We start from the raw sequence: 18,957 nt of genomic DNA on the forward strand, positions 1-18,957 counted from the left end.
TCTCTCCGTGGCCTTTGCTTCCTGCCTCCAGTCCAACTCTGACCCTCAGATGTCTTTTCTCTTCTCTTTGGATTCATGGACATCACCTGTAGGGAAAATTGATACCATCCATCTTCCTCTTTCTCTTAGTAATAGTGAAGGCTAGTATTTATTGAGAACCTACTAGGGACCACACCAAAGGTCCACCTGTCCCTCATCTCTTGGCTGCCTAACAAAGTGATAGCCTCATTTTACAGATGAGAAAACAGAGACTCGGAGATCTTGAGTTACTTGCCCAAGACAAGAGCCTTTCTGATCCCAGACCCTCATGTCACAATCTCATGACTTGGGACCAGGGGTGTAGGGGCTACTTTCCTTCTGCTAGTGTCCCTTGTCATGTGCTTCCCTCTGCTTTTCCCACAGCCGTGGTGAAGAACCCACCCAACAACCTGTGGATCATCGCCGCGGTGCTGGCGCCCATTGCCGTTGTCACGGTCATCATCATCATCATCACCGCCGTGCTCTGCCGGAAGAACAAGAACGACTTCAAGCCAGACACCATGATGAACCTACCTCAGAGAGCAAAGGTGCGTGAGGCGGTGAGGAGGGACTCTGCCTGCCTTTTCTCTCTTGGCTTTTGAGGCCATTGCAAATACCTTCAGAAACATTCTAGCAAGCCCTCATTTTGGAGGAGAACTTTTCTTTCTTTGGATCCTTAAAAAATTATAGCAAATTACACATAATATAAAATTTACCCTCTTAACCCTTTTCAAGTGTGTAATTCAGTGTTGTTAAGTATATTCACATCGTTGTACACCCTTTATGTTTATAAGCAGGACATGATAACGAATGCTTCTCTAATGCTCTGCCTTCACCATAAGTGCTTCTGATGGCTTTATGGACAGCAACTCAATCCTCCCAGCAATGCTTTAAGGAAAGGCCATTATTTTGCAGGTGAGGAAACTGAGGCACAGAAAATCAGGAGCTAGGTAGACCTGAAAGACCGCCTAATCTGACAACCTCCTTTTGTAGAGAAGCAACCTAAGATCACAGAGTTAGTAAGCAGCACAACTGATGGCAGAACCAGGTCTGTTAGCTCCGAATGCAGTGCTCTTCGGGACTCATATGACTCTCAAAATGGTCCTTCCATTGGCTGGAGCGGCTTATCGCCAAAGGCTGCCATGACGGGCAAGCTGCAGAGCCTTGGCCCAGCGGCCATCGAACACCGATTCAGCAGGTCCACCGAAGCCTGGCTGGGAGCCCGTCCACCCTGCACAGCTGCCACACCTCTGGTGACTGGAAGCAGAGCGGACTCTGGAAATTCCGAAGGCTACTTTTCCAGTCACATAGCTCCCTTCATGATACTCTCTGAGGAAAATATGATAATCTCTAATGCCTGATGTTTCAGTAACGCCCCACCATTTGCCGGCTTCTTCTGGGTCTGTCATCTTGTTAGCTCATCACGGCAGCCCTATAAGATTGGTCGCAGTCGGGCCAGGTTTTATAATTTTCATATTACTGTTGAGAAACCCAAAGGAAAAGAGCAACTGTGGGAATTTGTCTAAAGTCACCTAACTAGCGGCAGAGGAGCCACTCTGGCTCAGACCTGTGTGTTTGGGCTCTATCCCCGTTATACACCTTCCTGAACACTGAGATTTGGCAGGTAAACTCCTCTTTCAGCACAGAACTTCTGAGCTCTCTCCACCTGTGCAGGAATGAAATGGCAAAAGGAATTCCATTCTGTTGGAATGAATGTCATGGAGATGGTCCTTGCCAGGAGTCATGCCTGCCTAGTCCTTTCTGGATGGTCGCACCTTGCTTGGGCAAAGGAAGTCAAATGGATTTTGTTGTTTATTAAACTAATTCACCTGTTACAATGCTGCAGTTTGATCAGACATTCTGTCTATGAAAGAGCCAAACTCCAAAGAATGTTGTTCTGCTTCTGTCGACCCAAAGGCACCCGCTTTCCAGAAGCAGCACTGTGTTGGCAATGGTCCAAGCAGTGAGACATGAAACCATTCCAAGAAGGGGTATTTGATTCCCATCTTAGCTTAGTTACAAACTGAGCCTTTCAGACATAACAGTAATTACCAGAATCTAATTGCAGCCTAGCCCAGGAATGCAAAACCTGCCACACGGAGGTTGTAGATGCCAACTTTGTGTTACAGATTAAGCCAGAATTTTATTAATTTGCCAAGGTGAGGTGGGCAGCCCACGATTTCAGCACACCTTCTGGCTGGAAAGCTGTTGGAAGCTGGAAGAGATTCATGTTTGTGGGTTTTCATCACCCCTTCCATGTTCCTACCTGGGGCGTGGTGCCTGGCGGATGTTGACAACCAAGCCGATTTTACGTTTTGTCTTCACTTGCGGGTGGCGCGCTGGTTGTTTTCTCCCTCGATGAGGCAGGGCTGAGCGCTTTGATTTGCAAAGCCCTTTTATCCCAGGAAGCCAGCGGGGTGGAACTGCCTCTTTACTGCAGTCCTTCTGCTCTTGCAACCCAGGGACACTGCAGTGTTTGAGAGGACAGAGCCGCCTGCCTCACTCCTCGCCACCCGTGTGTGTGTGTGTGTGTGTGTGTGTGTGTGTGTGTGTGTGTGTGTGTGAGCAGAATTCATTTAATGCCAAGGGACGGGGTGGGATGAAAAAGTTTGCCTTTGTGACCAATCCAGAGAGCGGGAGGATGGCCTCCTCATCTCCAGGGACATCCCTGCGTCTTTAGAATGCAGGCTGCCGTGTCCGACGACATTCCCGGGGATCCCTGCTGAGACCGGGTAACAGACTTGAGAGGCTAAGCGGAGGTGAGTGCGCACGCGCGCCTGTCCTGGGAGCCGAGGCCAGCGCGTGCACGCCACCACCCTTCAGCAGAGACAAGGTACCATAGACCGAACGCTGTTAACCTTGGTGGTCAGCTGGGCTTCTGCAGGTTGAATGTTGAGAAGATGATAAATGCCGGAGGGCCAGGCATCAGGGTTTTTGTGACCTTTTTTCCCGGTTCATTTCTCTTTACTCTTTGTTCATTGGATTCACAGCCTTTGCCCAGTGGTTCCCTTCATATAATTGATGAGAACATGGCTCCCTGGAACAGGCAGCCTTACGGGAAAGTAGTTAGGGCCACATCCAGATGCAGGATGGAGCTTGGAGGGCCCGCAATGGTTGGCATGACCATCTGCTCGGGACAGGTCAGTCACTCCCTAAAGACGCCCGGCTGTTTCCTCTCTTTCACATACTATCTGTGTGACCAGTACTTAACCTCTTTGTGCCTCAGTTTTCCCATCTGTGAAATGGGGAATGATAACAGTATTTACTTATAGGTTGTTGGGAAGATTAACTGAGCTATGAAAGTTACTTTGAGCTGTGCCTCACATAAATATTACCTACAAGTTGGTCTTTATTTTTTAAATTTAAAATCAATTAATTAACATGTAGTGTATCATTAGTCTCAGAAGTACAGTTCAGTGATTCATCAGTTGTATATAACCCCCAGTGCTCATCACATCACATGCCCTCCTTAATGCCCATCACCCAGTTGCCCCATCCCTCACCCACCTCCCCTCCAACACTGCTGTTTGTTTCCTGTGATTAAGAGTCTCTTATAGTTTGTCTCATTCTCTCTCTGGTTTCATCTTATTTTTTCTTTCCTTCCCTCTTATTCATCTGTTTTGTTTCTTAAATTCCATGTATGAGTGAAATCATATGATATTTGTTTTTCTCTGACTGACCTGTTGTGCTTAGCATAATACCCTGTAGTTCCAGCCATGTCATTGCAAATGGCAAGGTTTCATTCTTTTTGGTGGCTCAGTAATATTCCATTATATATATATGAACCACGTTGTCTTTATCCATTCATCTATTGGTTGGCCTTTATTAATATACATGCTTTTTTCTTAAAAGGTCAGGATAACATGTCTACCTTTGAAATTGTTGGGGATATTTTGATCTGATAATTTTACAAAACTCATTGAAGCAACTATGGATACTTTACGATATCTCAATGGTGTCAGAGGTCACTAGTGTGTGTCCAAGGGCAATTAACAAATCACAGGTGATTTTTCAAAGTGAAGGTTGAAAGACCATTACCCACCAGTCAGAAGAGTAAGGGACTAGTCTTGAGTCTTTCACCACTTAGCTGTGTGATCTTTGGAAAGTCACTGAACCTCTCTGAGCTTTTGTGTTCTTACCTGTAAAATGAAGACTGTGATGTTTGCCCTGCTTCCCCCACAGGGTGGTTGTGGGCATGAAATGAGGTGTCAGTGTTTTGCAAGCTGTAAGTACTGAACATATGTGAGAACTGTTATTATTAACGTAATTAACAGTAGGCCACCCTTGACCTTGTCATTCTTTAATGTTTCTCTTTCTGCTCACTCATCGTCAACCCAGTCCCCTGAAGTATCTAGTAGATAACTTCAACCCAAGGTAAAGGGTGAGGGCCAAATACAGGAAGAGTGGGGGCAAAAGGGAGAAGGGCAGAGCCAGCTTGTTGTTCTCTAGGTTCCTGGGCAATCTTAGCTATCATTAGAGACTCTCAATTCCTTGCCCAGACCAGGAGTCTCAGCACAGGAGCCAAGCCAAGTACAGTAGCAGATGCCCAACCAAGATGGCGGGCTGCAGAAGGAGAGGAGAGGCCACGGGAAGAATCACCAGGCAGTGGTTAGATGTTCTGGTTCTGCATCACACAGAACTGGATGCAAATCTCGACCTCACCACAGACCAGCTGCGTAGTCTGGGGACGTGGCTTAACCTCTCCACATCTCAGTTTCTTTATCTTTAAAGTGGGGACTCATCATAATAAATACACACCTCCTTGAACCACGGTGGGCATGAAGTGTGATAATTGATGTCACGCACTCGGCACTCTACCAGTAGTATCAAAGCCTCCTTGAGGGTGGGGGCCCGCTCTTATTCATCTTCATATCTCCAGCATCAGGCATAGTCCCTGGCACAGTCCCTGACCCCTATACTAAATAGGGTCATGGAGGAATGGGAGTACTACGGAAAAGGGGCCCACAGGAAGTATGGCTGAGCAGGCGCGTCCTGCCAGGCTGTGTGGGGCCCGAATGCCTTGCTGAAGGGTTTGAGTGCTATGAAACAATTTTAATGGGGGAGTGACATGACCTGAGTGGTTTTCAGAGAAATAGCTTTAGAAGCTTGTCAGGGGGGAGCCTAGAAAAGATGTGAATGGAAGCAACAAGACCGAGCCAGGAGACAATAAAACAGTGGACCTGGGGAAGAAAGGTCAGCTTCTAGAAACATTTCCGTCGAATCCCCTTGGTGACCGTCGGTTGGAAGAGCAGGCAATCCAGTAGTCTAGGAGCATGACTAGGCGGTTCAAAGGCTCATTCTGTTTCATGTGGCCCCACCGGAGGGAGGGAAATGAATAGACAAACACTATTTCAGAAGCGCGTTGCCAGATCTTGGCACAAAATGTCCGGGGTCACCATCTGGATCGGGTTATGTGTCTAAGTGCAGAGGGAAGGCTGCGCACACTTACCACAGGGAGTTTCCCTGGCAATTGGAGGAACGGTCCATGGCCAAGCTACAGACAGCCTGACGTAAGGAAGCCTTGCTGGATTTAGCAATAAAACTCCCTCTTGTCCTGAGATGCGGTAGGAGGATTCGACACGTTGGGCCACAGCCCTAGACCATTGCGTGTAGCTGGATGCTCCTCGCTACACTTCTTAGCCAAATTCACTGCTGAAGGCGGGTGTCCTCCCATGTCAGGTTCTAAGGGAACCCACGTGGTGGAGGTTGAGTTTCATCCCCAGATTTTCTTGAAGAGAATCACAGATTTCTATTTCACCTGGCCTGTGATTTAATAGGAAGGTGAACAATATTAACTAATACTGACTAAGAACTTCACATGGGCCAGGCATGTCACTTAATGCTGAACGTGCATTTATTACTCAATCTGCGCCAGCGTGTCTTTGAGGGTGATTAAATCATTTTCACATACTTATACATTTAATCCTGTTTACCCTACTATGATCTCCATTTCACAGGTGAGGAAACCAAAGTGCCGAGAATTTCAATGTCTTACCCGAGGTCACCTAGCTAATACGTGGGGGAACCAGGAGTGGAACCCAGGCAGCCTGTTTCAGAGCTGGTGCTCCCCACTACCCCACTGTCCTGCCCTGAATCACTGTTGTGCTGCTCTGGGGTGGAAAACAGAACAGAGACACTCTCAGGAATTGTTTAAACACGCCTCTTGGTTTTTTATTGCACCACTAATAGACGTCTGTTGGGTTTTGCTCACAGCTGCCCTATTCATTTGGGATTTCAGATATTGTGCAATAAAAGCCTTGCTAATTACCCAGTAATGAATCATAGGAGAGCCGTAGGTCTGGAGTCGAGTGATTCCACAAATCCCATTTTATTATTAATGGTGTTTCTCACATGTGGAAGCACATTTCTTTCTGTTTTCAGAGCCTCTCTTCCCCTTTAAGACTCAGGGGTGATGTAGGTAAAGCCGAGCTGATGGTGTTCATTTCTCAGATGAGAAAACTGAGGTTCAGCTTTCAAGCCACCTGGCAAAGTCACACACCTCTTACTACGCATAAAGCCATGTGAAAGCGGAGTTTGGGGATGACAGGACGTTCCAAGGCAGATCACATACCAATTAAGAGTCGCTCATGAGCAGTATCTAGTGACTTCAAATTGGTGGTTTAAGATTCTTGAGAGAAGTTTGTTCTCACACACGTACTTGGGTCTTGCTTATAGTCATCGTTTTTCCAAGTAAGTCTTGTCTAGGGAGATTCTATAGCTGAGTGGAATGAGCAGAGATTCTGATTTTGCAGACGGGAATTACGGGGGAGATTTGAGTTAATGCTTGTTCATCAGAGAGCTAAGTGTGGTCCTGTCTCATGCACTCTCTTCTCTTAAAGCCATCATTTCGAGTCACACTCAGAAATCTGACCACAGATCCATTTCCTCTTTGCAGCCTGTGCAAGGCTTTGATTATGCCAAGCAGCACCTGGGCCAGCAAGGGGCAGATGAGGAGGTCATCCCTGTGACTCAGGAAACGGTGGTCCTTCCACTCCCTGTTAGAGATCCTCCTGCCTCTCAGGAAAGAGACATCGCCCAGGACGGAAGCACCATCAAGACGGCCAAGTCCACCGAAACCAGAAAGAGGTAGGCATGGGGCCGACTTCTGCCTTCCCCACCCCCAGCGAAGGGAATAATTGATGGTGAGAGCAGCTGAAGCCCTTGAGTTAATACTACTTTTCTCTTCAAAAATTCCCCTTCATAAATGAAACAAGATGGGATCAGGAGGGAGACAAACTATTAAAGACTCTTAATCTCACAAAACAAACTGAGGGTTGCTGGGGGTGGGGGGTAGGGAGAGGGTGGCTGGGTGATGGACAATGGGGAGGGTATGTGCTACGGTGAGTGCTGCAAAGTGTGCAAGCCTGATGATTCACAGACCTGTATCCCTGAGGCAAATAATACGTTATAGGTTAATAAAAAATAAAATTCCCCGTCATGCTTGTTTTGAATGTTTGAGAAGGAGACTAAGAGCGATGACAAGGATCATAACACTGGCTTCTCATGAGCCGCACCTTGGGAGGTTTTATGTCACTGATCAGCCACAGCAGCAGAGTTTCAGCTTTCACATGTATTACAACGAATTGGGCACTGGCGTCGCACTTGTATTTTTAAACTTGTCTTAGAAACAGTGCCCTTGATTCAGTAGAGTTGGATTTTTTTATCTGGCCGTTTTTCAAGAGTTCGTGGTTTGAGCTCGAAAACCTTTTTGGGAGGGGGCACCTGGGTGGCTTAGTTGTTTAAGCATCTGACTCTTGGTTTCAGCTCAGGTCATGATTGTGAGGTCATGGGATTAGGGTTATGGGATTGGGCCCTGTATCGGGCTCCACACTCGGTGGGGAGTCTGCTTGAGATTATCCTCTCCCTATCCCTCTGCCCATCCCCTGCTAAAATAAATAGATAAACATTTTTTTAAAAATTTTAGGAGTTTTACCATTAGCAGAGCACTTTGATATGCATTGGAAAGGCTACAGAAAGGTTTGCAATTGAGTCCTGACCCCAAGGATCTCATGACGGAGGGACAGAGAGAGAAATATCTGGAAACCAAGCATGACATGTAAGTGCTCATAGGGGAGTCTAAACGAAGTGCTATGGAAAGAGAAGAGAAAGAGCTTAATTCTGATAAGGTAAAGGTGGTGGAGGAGCTTGTGTTCTACCTGGGCCTCAGGGGGTGAGTGGAGTGTCAACAGCTGGGGAGAGAGAAAGGCGTCCAGTCCAAAGGAGCTGGGAAAAAAGAGGGACCAGCACACATTCATGCACTGGTGAATGTCCCTAGGGTTTATAGTTCACAGTGGTTGGGGTGCAGTGAAGGATGAAACCAGATGGATGAACATTGTGGAGGGGCTCGATGGCCACGCTCAGGAGTTTGACCTATATTCTCTAGGCGGTGGGAAACCACTGAAAGTTCTTCTGCAAGACAGTGATGTCCAGCCTATATTTTAGAAAGACTACTCCAGTAGCAGTGTGGATGATAGATGGGAAAGGTTAGGCTAGAGGCCAGGAGACTGGCTGTAAGGACTTTACAATAGTCTTATAAAAAGGTAATGAACTCTCTATGGCAAGCCCTGTTGGCTGGCCAAACCAACTCCCATTGCCAAGTCCCTTCTCTCCTTTGCCTGAGACCACAGTGGAGGCTGGGAGAGCTACATCACCCCTGCCTCCTTCCTGTTATCCCTCCCTTCACCTAACAGATATTTGCTGAATGCTCTTCCCTGGGGATACTGCAGTGAACAAGACACAGTTCCTACTCTCGTGGTGCTTACAATCTGGTGGGGAGAGCTAGGCAATAAACAAATGGAGAAATAGATGCACAGTACGTTGGGTGGTGATGGGTATGGAGACGAAAACCAAAACATGGTAAGAGGATAGAGCAGTGGAAGGGGGCGGGGGCATGATGCTATTTTAGCCCGGAAGTCAAGGAAAGATTTTCTGGTTAAGTAACACTTGAGAAAGCCCTGAATGAAATGATGTGTAAGCCTCAAGGCTATCTTGGACAAAGATATTTTGAGCAGATGGAACAGCATGTGCAAAGCCCCGAGGAGGAAATCTCTTCACGTGCTTGAATAAGAGCCAGAAGGCCAAGGAGGCCGAAGTGAACGAGGGAGGAAGTGGTGACAGATGGGTCAGAGAAGTTGCCTGAAGTTGAACATGTCAAGCTCTACAGACCAAAGTCAGGACTTGGAATTTTATTGTGAGGGAAGATCAGAAGTCATTGGAGGTTTCGAGAAGAACAGTGACATGCTGTGACTTGCAGTGGTAAAAGCTCATTCTGGCTGTTGTGTGGACAACAGATGGTAGAGAGACAGAGTGGAGGCAGAGAGGTAATCAGGAGGCTGTTTATATAGTCCCGGTGAGACATGGCGGTGTGGGCCAAGGCACGGTGCTGTGAGAAATGATGGGATTCTAGACACGTTTTTGAAGGAAGAGCTCACAAGCCTTGCTTTGCTGATAGATTGTTGTGAGGAGTGGAAATAGAGGGGGACACATTTGCTACAGGTTGTGTTGGAGAGGACTGGAAGAGAAGAAATCTGTAGGAGATGATCACTAGTTTGGATGTGGACACGGTAAGTTTGACATGCCTCTTAGACATCCAAGTGAAAGTCCTCAGAACTCAATTAGTTGAATGAATGTGCAGTTCAGAGGAGTGATCCAGAGTAGAAATATAAATGGAGGAGTTGTCAGCATTTAGTTATTTAAAGCTATGACACTGGACGAAGTCACCTAGGAGAGTATAGGTAGAGAAGAGATCCAAGACCTGATCCCTGGAACATTGCCATGATTAGAGGTCCAGATGATGAAGGAGAATCAGCATAGGAGACCGAAAAGCATTGGAAAAAAAGGCATGGGGAGGACAAAGCAAGAATGGATTCCAAGAAGCCAAGAGAAAGGAGTTATATGAAGGGGGATGGAAGGATTGTCTGTGTCAAATACACAAATTTTGCACTGGAGTCATGCAACAAGACTCTGTGTTTTTTCCCTCCAGGAGTTCTTGGTACCTCAGAAAGATCTAGAGAGAAACAGCAGGTAGGATTCCAGCTTGGGTAGGAACAAAGGTTGAAGAGATGTGGATTAGCTCTCGATTGCCTTGCCACAGATTCCTCCAAAGCTTAACAGCTTAAAACAACCACCATTTCTTCAGCTCGTGATTTTTGTGGGTTGGCCGTTTTGGCTGAGCTCAGGTAGGTGGTGGTTCTGGGCTGAGCCAGGCTTGGTTGATCTAGCTGGGCTCACTCATGCATCTGTAGTCAGGCAGTAGGTTGGCCGGGTTGGCCCGGTAACTGGGGCCCCCTGCCACAGGGTCTCCCATTCTCTAGCGTCTCCCATTCTCTAGCAGGCTCACTCTGGCTTTCTCACAAATGCGGGCACTTCTCAAATCTTCGCCAGTGTCATGTTTGCTACTGTCCTGTTGGCCAAAGCAAGACACATGGTCTAGTCCAGAGTTAAGATGGGAGGAGACCACCAAAGCTTGGTTACGGGGAGGTGGGAATAAATCAGAATCACAACTACAACCGTCTGCCCCAGCATGAAGAATTGAAACATACGGCAAAGCAGTAGATGAATTATCTGAATTGACTGGCAAATAGAATTGCTTACAGTAATTATTCTCATTATGATCTTTGCCAAATACAATAAAGGCATGGTAACAACTTATTTATCACCTACTAGAGGACCCTGAAAAGAAATAAATAGAATTACTGAAATTAGGATATTAACACAGCACTGCTGGGAAGAATAAAAATTCCTTTTACCCATCCTAGCTGAGTGATTTAAGTTGTATAAAAATTTATTTAAAAAAAATTTTTTTAGAACAAGCATTTCTTCTTGAATTAGCAAGGAGTCTACTTTTGGTAATCAAATTCAATTACTTACCCTGGGAATTTTATTAAGAAATAATAGCTTAGGGGCACCTGGGTGGCTCAGTGGGTTAAAGCCTCTGCCTTTGGCTCAGGTCATGATCTCAGAGTCCTGGGATCAAACCCCACATTGGGCTCTCTGCTCAGCGGGGAGCCTGCTTCCTCCTCTCTCTGTCTCTGCCTGCCTCTCTGCCTACTTGTGATCTGTCTGTCAAATAAATAAAAAATAAATAAAATCTTTAATAAAAGAAATAATAGCTTATGAAACAAATATAGATAAAGAAAACAATGTCTACACCACTGAATGATTTCTACGTTTGCTTCATAATGTTACTGTAAAAATAGAATTTTGCTAAGGTCTAGCTCTGTCATTGCCAAAGCTATTCGAGAAAGCTCACCTCTGTTCAAGTTCAGCTGACCATGGGAGTCATTAGGGAAAGAAACAAAGATGCCAAAACCAACAGCAAACTCATCACGCATTTATTTTTCTGGCTTTCCATCTTGCCACATCAGTTCCCTGGTTCCTGCCGGTTGAGGACCACATGACCCCTCTGAATGGGTCTGTTAGGTGATCCAGAAAGTTTCACAAGTAAAAAACAGGAGAAACCAGAAATTTGATGGTCGCTAAAATATCTCGATTTTTAAATCTATTCTTTAAAACTGGTTTAAAACTGAAATCTGAGCATTCAGCCGCTTGCAAACAGACAAGCGTTGCGGGCCCTGTTCCTCTAGCCAAGGCTGTTGGTGATGCTGTTTTGTTGGTCTGTGGCCAGGATTAATGGGTGAGGATCAACCTCATAGGCACGGCCATTCAATTTGGTGATTGGCCATAACTGTTTGGCAACTGATTAATCCTCCTCACCCCTTCATCCGAGCTCCACGTACACCCATATCCCCAGAAGGGGGCCTACTGAGTTCAACAGCCTAAAACTATAGCCTCACAGGTGGCCCTTTCTTGCCTTCAGAAACATCTTTGCTACTGCCCTGTGAGTGGACATGGACACATACAAATTTCACTTTCTGTTTTTGACCAGATGTTGATGGCCCCATGTAGACATAAGGTTATAAGCTGATGAAACAGTAAAGCAGAGGTGTAGTTTCTCTCCAGAAATGTGCTCATTCATGCCTTTCCCTGGAGTGAAAGGAACAGCCAGAAAATCGTTTCAGGATCAAATGAAGAAAGAATATGCAAATGCTACAAATACCATTAAGTATTTTGTGAACATAAAATAGGTTACAAGAAGTCTTTCTTCTTCCTTCCTCTCTGGACTTCAGTGAGAGTCTTGCTGTCCCAATAAAGCCAGTTGGAAGAGGAGGTGCCATTCTGAAAACAATCTCAGGGCTTATGTGTTCTCTGTGGACGTATCTGTGTACATCTAGGACTCAGTGATCAAAGAGCTGTTGGGCAAATAATGTATATTTGATAAATGAATACCTTATCTATACTTTCCCAAGCTGCATTCTTTATATTAGTGTCTTATGGTGAAAGAGATCTGGGGCCAAATAAACCTGGAAATGCTGGATTAAACCAAAGGAGAGGAGTCTCTTTATAGAACTGATCAGGGCCTTTGATATGCTGAAGTGCATTAGGTCATCCAAAGAAGGAAGATAATAAACAAGACTTCCTAAACTTACACTGGCCTGAGGCACGTCTGCCAGGACCATCTCATTTGGCTCCGTTGTTCTGTGGAACCCCTGGGCAGATGTGGCCTCATCCGGTGAATGGGAGCCGGCCCTTTCACTGGTGGTGGTTTTAGGGTGCTGAAGTTCACAGAGGATGGGGAGAGAGGGGGGAGGGGAAGAAAGAGGAGCATCCACTTTAGAAGCTGCTTACTTACTGGTCAAGGGTTCCATGTCATTCCAGCCCATCTTCCATCGTAGGGGCTGGATGCCTTTATGTTCTGAATTCGGACCATTGACGGTAGAAGAATATGGGGTTCGATGAGGCCTCTGGATACCTGCCCCTGACTGTCTCCACAGAAGGGAAGGCAGTTGGTGTTTATGACAATCTGAGGCCTAAGGAAGCATGAACTGCAGCAGGGGCTCCAAAAGCCCATTTCCCAGGGAGTCCCAGAAGACCAGAATGGGCCCCAAGAGAAGGGGAGACGGCCCCTGGCTTGCCCAGGGCTCTAACCGGGATGTTTTAGGAGACTGTGAAGGAGAGGTGCTCTGGCATGTGGGGAGAGCCCCTACCTGCAGGAGGAGCCCTGGTTTCGAGAACGGATCTGCCGCTTCCTCAGCAGGAAGGATCTTCCCGCTGATCCTCAGCCTGGGACAAAACCGCCCACCTCCAGCGTCACATCCTTCACTTGCGAAACAAGGGTGACAATCACCAGACCAGTGGTTTGTCCCTACGATTCACTAAGAGTTCTGAAACCATTTGTGTAGCCCTTGGCACCCAGCTGGTGCTTCTGATGGGGAGTTCTTGGAGAACATGTTGGGGGGCGTCTTTGTGTCTCTGTATACCAGGACACGTGGCTTGACGCCCGGCAGAGCTGGTGCCCACGAAGCATCTCCTGAAGGGCTGAGCAGCTCAAATTGGTTTGCCTGTTAGCGCAGTTACAGAGCATGTGTGTGTACACGCACGCCCGTGTGGGAGGCAAAGTGACAAACTCAGTGACGCGGTGACTTCAACTTCAGTGGTCAAGGTCTACTCCGTAAAGGGAATCGCCAAAGAGAACCATATGTCTTATGCATGTGCCCTCAGATGCCCCCTGAATCCAGCGCTCTCCAACCCTCTTCAGAGCACTGTGTTTTAAAAAGGGGGCCTGCTTCCAAACACCATCACCACCGCTTCCACAGTCACTGGGGGTTAATGGAACAGAGATGGGACCTGAGGGCCGCGTTCGCTGAACTTCTCTGCAGAGCCAAGCACTTCCTGTAAACAACAGACTTCACCATGGCCAGACGCTTACCCCTTGCAGTAGTGTGGGGCTAGTTTTGTTTTGTTTTTTTGCTGTTTTCTTTTTTCTTTTCCTGTATCATTTCTTCTTTGTGGATAAAGCCAGAATGAAAGGTGACAGACATAAACCGCAAATAAAATAACCTTGAGAGGAGGCTCTGGAGTCAGAACTTACCATCTTCCTGTTGCTATGGTTACTTCCAGCAGGTCGCCCAGTGAGAATGGCTCTGTCATCAGCAACGAATCAGGGAAGCCCAGCTCAGGGAGGCGCTCGCCCCAGAATGTCATGGCACAGCAGAAAGTGACAAAGGAGGAGGCACGGAAGAGAAATGGTGAGAAGCCTTCCTTGCCAACACCAGCCCCGAGCCCCTCCCACACACACACACACACACACACATACACACAAGCCCACGCTCACAAGCACCCTAGGTTCTCCTCTCTGGTGCGCCCCAGAAAAGTCAGGAGGCTGACCCCCCACCTCTGAATTATACTCTCGTGCCCTCTGCTTCCTGACCTTATGGAATTGCCCAGTGCTTTAGAAAAGCCCTATGCAGAATGCACTGATGTTTGCTTTGCGATATTTTCTAATCCTTGGCTGAGTGGACAGGATGCCTAGAACCAGATCTGCAAGAGGGTCAGATCTCCGAACGGCTGCTTGTCTTGGAGATTCCCCTCATTTTCTTGCCCTGACTCCCTTGGTAAGTTTCAGGGGCTCAGTCTCTGCCAGGGAAACCAGGTATCACCAAGCCACCTCTCCCAGGAAACGACACGGTGATCGATAATGTCATCACAAAAATCAGCCCATGCTTCTGCCTTTTTTCTCTAGGGAAACAAAACTGGCTGGATTCTCCCTCGCACAGATCTTTTCCCTCCCTCTAAGGGTTGGGGGATAGGGTTTATTTATACGTCATTGGAGCTGCCTTATTGTGTTGTGACACCATCTCTACATGGCATCCATCAGACATGACTGTATTCCCCCTCCCCGCCCTGCCCCCGACCCACCTTTGTTCTGACCCTCCTTCCACGGGCTTTCCCCTGCGGTGCTGGCTGGCTGAAGCCCAGGTTCGAGTACCCCAGGCTGCCACTCAGATCCAAAGAAATGCCCTTCAGATTTCAATGGGTTGTAAGGTGGGATCCTGCAGAAAGGCCAGGTGAAAAGCCAAATAATCTGGCACTCCGGTAGACAGGAATTTGATGGGCTAGGATTCAGGGTCTCTCTCTTGGACTAGTGCCAGTATATTCCTTTGTTTCCAAATGTCACTGATTTCTTTGTTCTGACCCAAAAAAGAAAGTAAGAAAAGGGATAATGACACAACGGATTTGTCTTCTGCAGGGGAAATGTGGACCTCATTCTTATTTCTAGCCATTATGTAAAGCACTGGTTTAAATTGTCCTACTGATTTGATTCTTGAATTTCTTCTTCTCCTGAATTCCCCATGCCCTGTAACAGAGACTGCTTTCTACACCCAGATCAAGCATGGCACGTGGGGTTTTCTTGGAATATCTACCCTGCCCGGGACCACCAGAAATCCTACCTATCAGCTCTCTGCCATGCCAGCTCACGGAAGTCTTCCCAGAGATATATGAAGTCAGGTCAAAGTCTGTCCTCCCGCACATGTCCCATCACCCACGCCAGTCCTCAGATGACCTTGAATAAATTAGCCTTTGTCTTTCTCAGACCTTCTTTCTATGCGTATGACAACACACACATATCTGTTTTGTTGTACTGCTTTGTTCTTTTAGAGAATGAATCCATGCACCTACTGTTCTATGCCTTTTTCTTGCTTAGAAATGTACAATGCACTCACTCCTCTGTCAGTAAGTCACGTTTACGAGATGATGACTTTCCCTCTTCCTTGCATTTAATCCATAGAAAAGGAGGGAGCAAGGCCTGTTTTCAACCCCATCACTCCCCACCCTTGCTGGTGAGACACTGACCTGCCCAAAATGTTCCTGCCGACCTTCTGTTCTTGTTTTCCACAGCTCTGCTTGTCTCCTTATTGTTTAGGTCACTTTGATTATTTAAATATCAGAAATAACAAGAGCCAGGTGCATGAATCAAATCCAATTATGGCACGAGGTTGAGGTTTTAATGTGTTTGTTCTATTAAAAAGCCATTCTTTCTCCAGGTTCATGGTACTTTGTTGCATTGTCTTTCTGCCAGAGGTAAATCCAGTGAGTCTCCACGGGTGGTGGCCTCTGTTTCACTGCAGGTTCCTATTCAGTGGGGTTCAGCTTGAAATTTTCAAGCAGAAATGATAGGATCAATTTGTTCACTCTAAAATCCAACAGATGCTAAAGCACATCAGAATTCTAGGCTGGGTCTTGCATGGAACCTCCACTCGCCCTTTTTATCACAGGCTCCACTATACCATATCCTATCCATGATGTCAGAGCTCATCAAAGTATCAATAGTGTATTTTATTGGATTGGAAGATGAACGGAAGGAAGGAAGAAAAGAAGGAAGGAAATTAGATTGCTGATTTATGCTAGTTAAAACCAAAAGTGCAACTAAGACACAATGAGGTCGGGGCCGGTGGCATTTATGACGATGCTGGTGGTGTATGGTATGTGGGACACTTCCACAGTTTAACTGCAGCCCTTTCCTTTAGCATTCTCTCACGTCTTTCCTTTTAGGGACAAACTATACATTAAATATGCCCATGAACTTCTTGGACTCCCTCACTTTCATATATCAATATTTAATATAATGTCTTTTTACATAATCTTTTGGGGGAGGGAGGCAGGATAGCTAATTATCTTTCTCTTAAACCTGGAGAGATTATTGTGCAAATCTGAATATTTTTCAAGAATAAGGTTGGAAAAGAACTACTGTTCATACAATTTCCAGGATACCCTTTTCCCGTCCCGTTACAGTTATACTCTCTCCTTACCCTGTCCACGGGGTGGCAAGCGAAGGTATCACAACCCAGAATCATTAAAAACACTGAGTACCATCTCTTCACCCTCTGAACGGTTTTGTGATAGCATAATTTTAACTTTGACGTGTTCACCTGTTTTGCAGATACTAACAACTTCCTACAATCTCCTTTTCTAAGTCAGGAAATTCCTTAATTCATTTATTCAACAAATCCCTTACTAAAAGCCAATTGCACATGAGACCTCATGGAAAGCAATAGGCATCAACCTTTTAAAAGGTGGAGTTTCTATTCCAGGGGAAGGGGCAGGGGACAGGTTAAATCAATACACATCAGCAGTGATAAGTGCAAACAAGAAAATGTACCTGGGTGATGGGCAGGCTATTTTAGATTGGTGGATAAAGAAAGGCTTTTTCAAACTGCAGTTGAAAAATAAGAAGGAACTGGGCATACAAAAATCTAGGGAAAGAGCATTCTGAGCAGAGGGAATACCTAATGCAAAATCCCAGAGATGAGAATAAGCCAGGTGTGTTCAAGAAGGCTGTTGTTGCTGGAACAGAGTGGATAAGAGAAATAGGCTCAACCATGTGGTCAGGGCCAAAGAGGAAAGACTCTGGGTTTTATTCTAAGAGAGATGAAGGCTTTGGAGGGTTCTGATCAGAGGAGTACTGTGATCTGGTTACTTTTCAAAGAGATAGCCATCCTGGCTGCTGTGAGTATGTATCTTGGGCAGGAAGACAAGGGTGGAAGCTCCCAGAAGGGAGATTATTTAGGTATATGAGGTACTTACTGCTGTGTAACAAATGGCCCCAACAACTGGCAACCCAAAATGACCATCTATGTTTATTCTCTCCTGTTCTTTCTTGGTCAGGAATCCAGGAGTGGCGTACTTGGCTGGTTCCGGCTCAGGAGGTCACAGTCAGAATGTTGACCTGGCCTGTGGTCATCCATAGACTTGACCCGGCCTGCAGACTCCACCTACAAGGTGGCTTGTCGGCAGGAGGTTCAGTGTCTTGCCATGTGGACCTCTCCATAGGGCTGCTTGGTGTCCTCATAACAGGGCAGCTGACTTTCCCTGGAATAAGTGATTCAGGAAAGAGCAAGATAGAATCCACAGGGTTTTTTTTTTTGTTTTTTATGACCTAGCCTTGTCATTTCTGCAATTCCCCAGGGGTTACACAGCTCAGTACTATGCATTGTGGCTGTGAATATCTGGAGGTGAGAATTACTGGGTGCCGTCCTGGAGGCTGGCTGCTGTAGATGGTGTCATAGCAGTTGTCCAGGTGGGATATAGGTGGTGATCAGGCAGGAATTGCCCAGCAGAGCTCTACTCCAAAAAGACGTGTGTGTAGAGCTTTTCTTCTGTCATTGGCTGTTTCAAGTCCTCCTATTTGCAAATAAGTTCACAGAACCAAAAAAAAAAAAAAACACTCCAATTATAGCCCACTGTTAGACTCTATGGAGTCTGAGCCACATCGTACAATAACGATTTACTCCACTTACTTTGGCAAATCAGTGATTATGATAAGTGACAATATGATACAAACTATGTGTTTCTCAATAATTTAAAGAACATCCCAATGTCTTGAGCAAGCAGTAGGAAAGATGAATACACTTCTGTTACATTCATATTTTACAGAACACCTATTTTGCTCCCAAATTGCCCACTGGTCTAGTTGTTTGAACGGGATCCATTTGTCTCTCACCCAGCCGTGTTCAATAAACTGTCATTCTTAGAGCTACCTAATGGGAAAGTGCTTTAAGCACAAGTCGATCAGCAAGATCCCACCGGCTCTGGGACTTCATCCACAGCTTAGTTATGGACACACAAGGCAGACTGGTGTCTTTCAGCAATCAGAGCGGAATTATCTGTCAGAGGGGAGAATTAATTTAACAGAGTGTATGTGGAATTCACTCTATTTAATTAGGGAAGTTGTCGATAGTGTTATATTCATTTCTTTGGATATTTCTTAGTTTTCTTTTGTTTCAACCAATGACAAAACCCCAAACCTAAATCATTGGAGAAGCAGCCTTGAGAAAGAAAAAATAGAGCATCGGCCGTAATTCCTACGGCCGGCTGACCAGGGAAGACTCATTGCCTAACCTTGGGTGAAAACAGGCGGCTTTGGTGCCAGAGACTGGAATGAATGCTGTTATTCCATTGACTGTCATATTTTAAGAATAGTTGCCAGCTTTGGCCAAATTGTACTTTTTTCCTCTCCGACTCAAACACAGAGAAAAAAATTTACTTTTTTTTTTTTCAAAAAACATTTGTCACGGTTTTGAAAGGATGATTTTTGCTGTT

At 46.1% G+C, this 18,957-nt stretch overlaps 1 protein-coding gene across 3 annotated transcripts in view; it reads left to right on the forward strand.

The window, feature by feature from the left end:
- Positions 1 to 18,957, forward strand: part of KIAA1549L (KIAA1549 like) — a 262,165-nt gene that overhangs the window by 185,632 nt on the left and 57,576 nt on the right. Inside the window, exons 12-15 of one of the 3 annotated variants that reach the window (XM_047693070.1) lie at positions 403 to 566; positions 3,009 to 3,158; positions 6,914 to 7,104; positions 13,978 to 14,105. In XM_047693070.1, the coding sequence (XP_047549026.1) occupies positions 403 to 566; positions 3,009 to 3,158; positions 6,914 to 7,104; positions 13,978 to 14,105 (633 nt within the window). The remainder of the gene's footprint in view (positions 1 to 402; positions 567 to 3,008; positions 3,159 to 6,913; positions 7,105 to 13,977; positions 14,106 to 18,957) is intronic. The other 2 variants (XM_047693071.1, XM_047693072.1) reach the window with 2 other exon arrangements.

Source organism: Lutra lutra, chromosome 10 (genome assembly GCF_902655055.1).
Source record: "Lutra lutra chromosome 10, mLutLut1.2, whole genome shotgun sequence".
Lineage (NCBI taxonomy): Eukaryota > Metazoa > Chordata > Mammalia > Carnivora > Mustelidae > Lutra > Lutra lutra.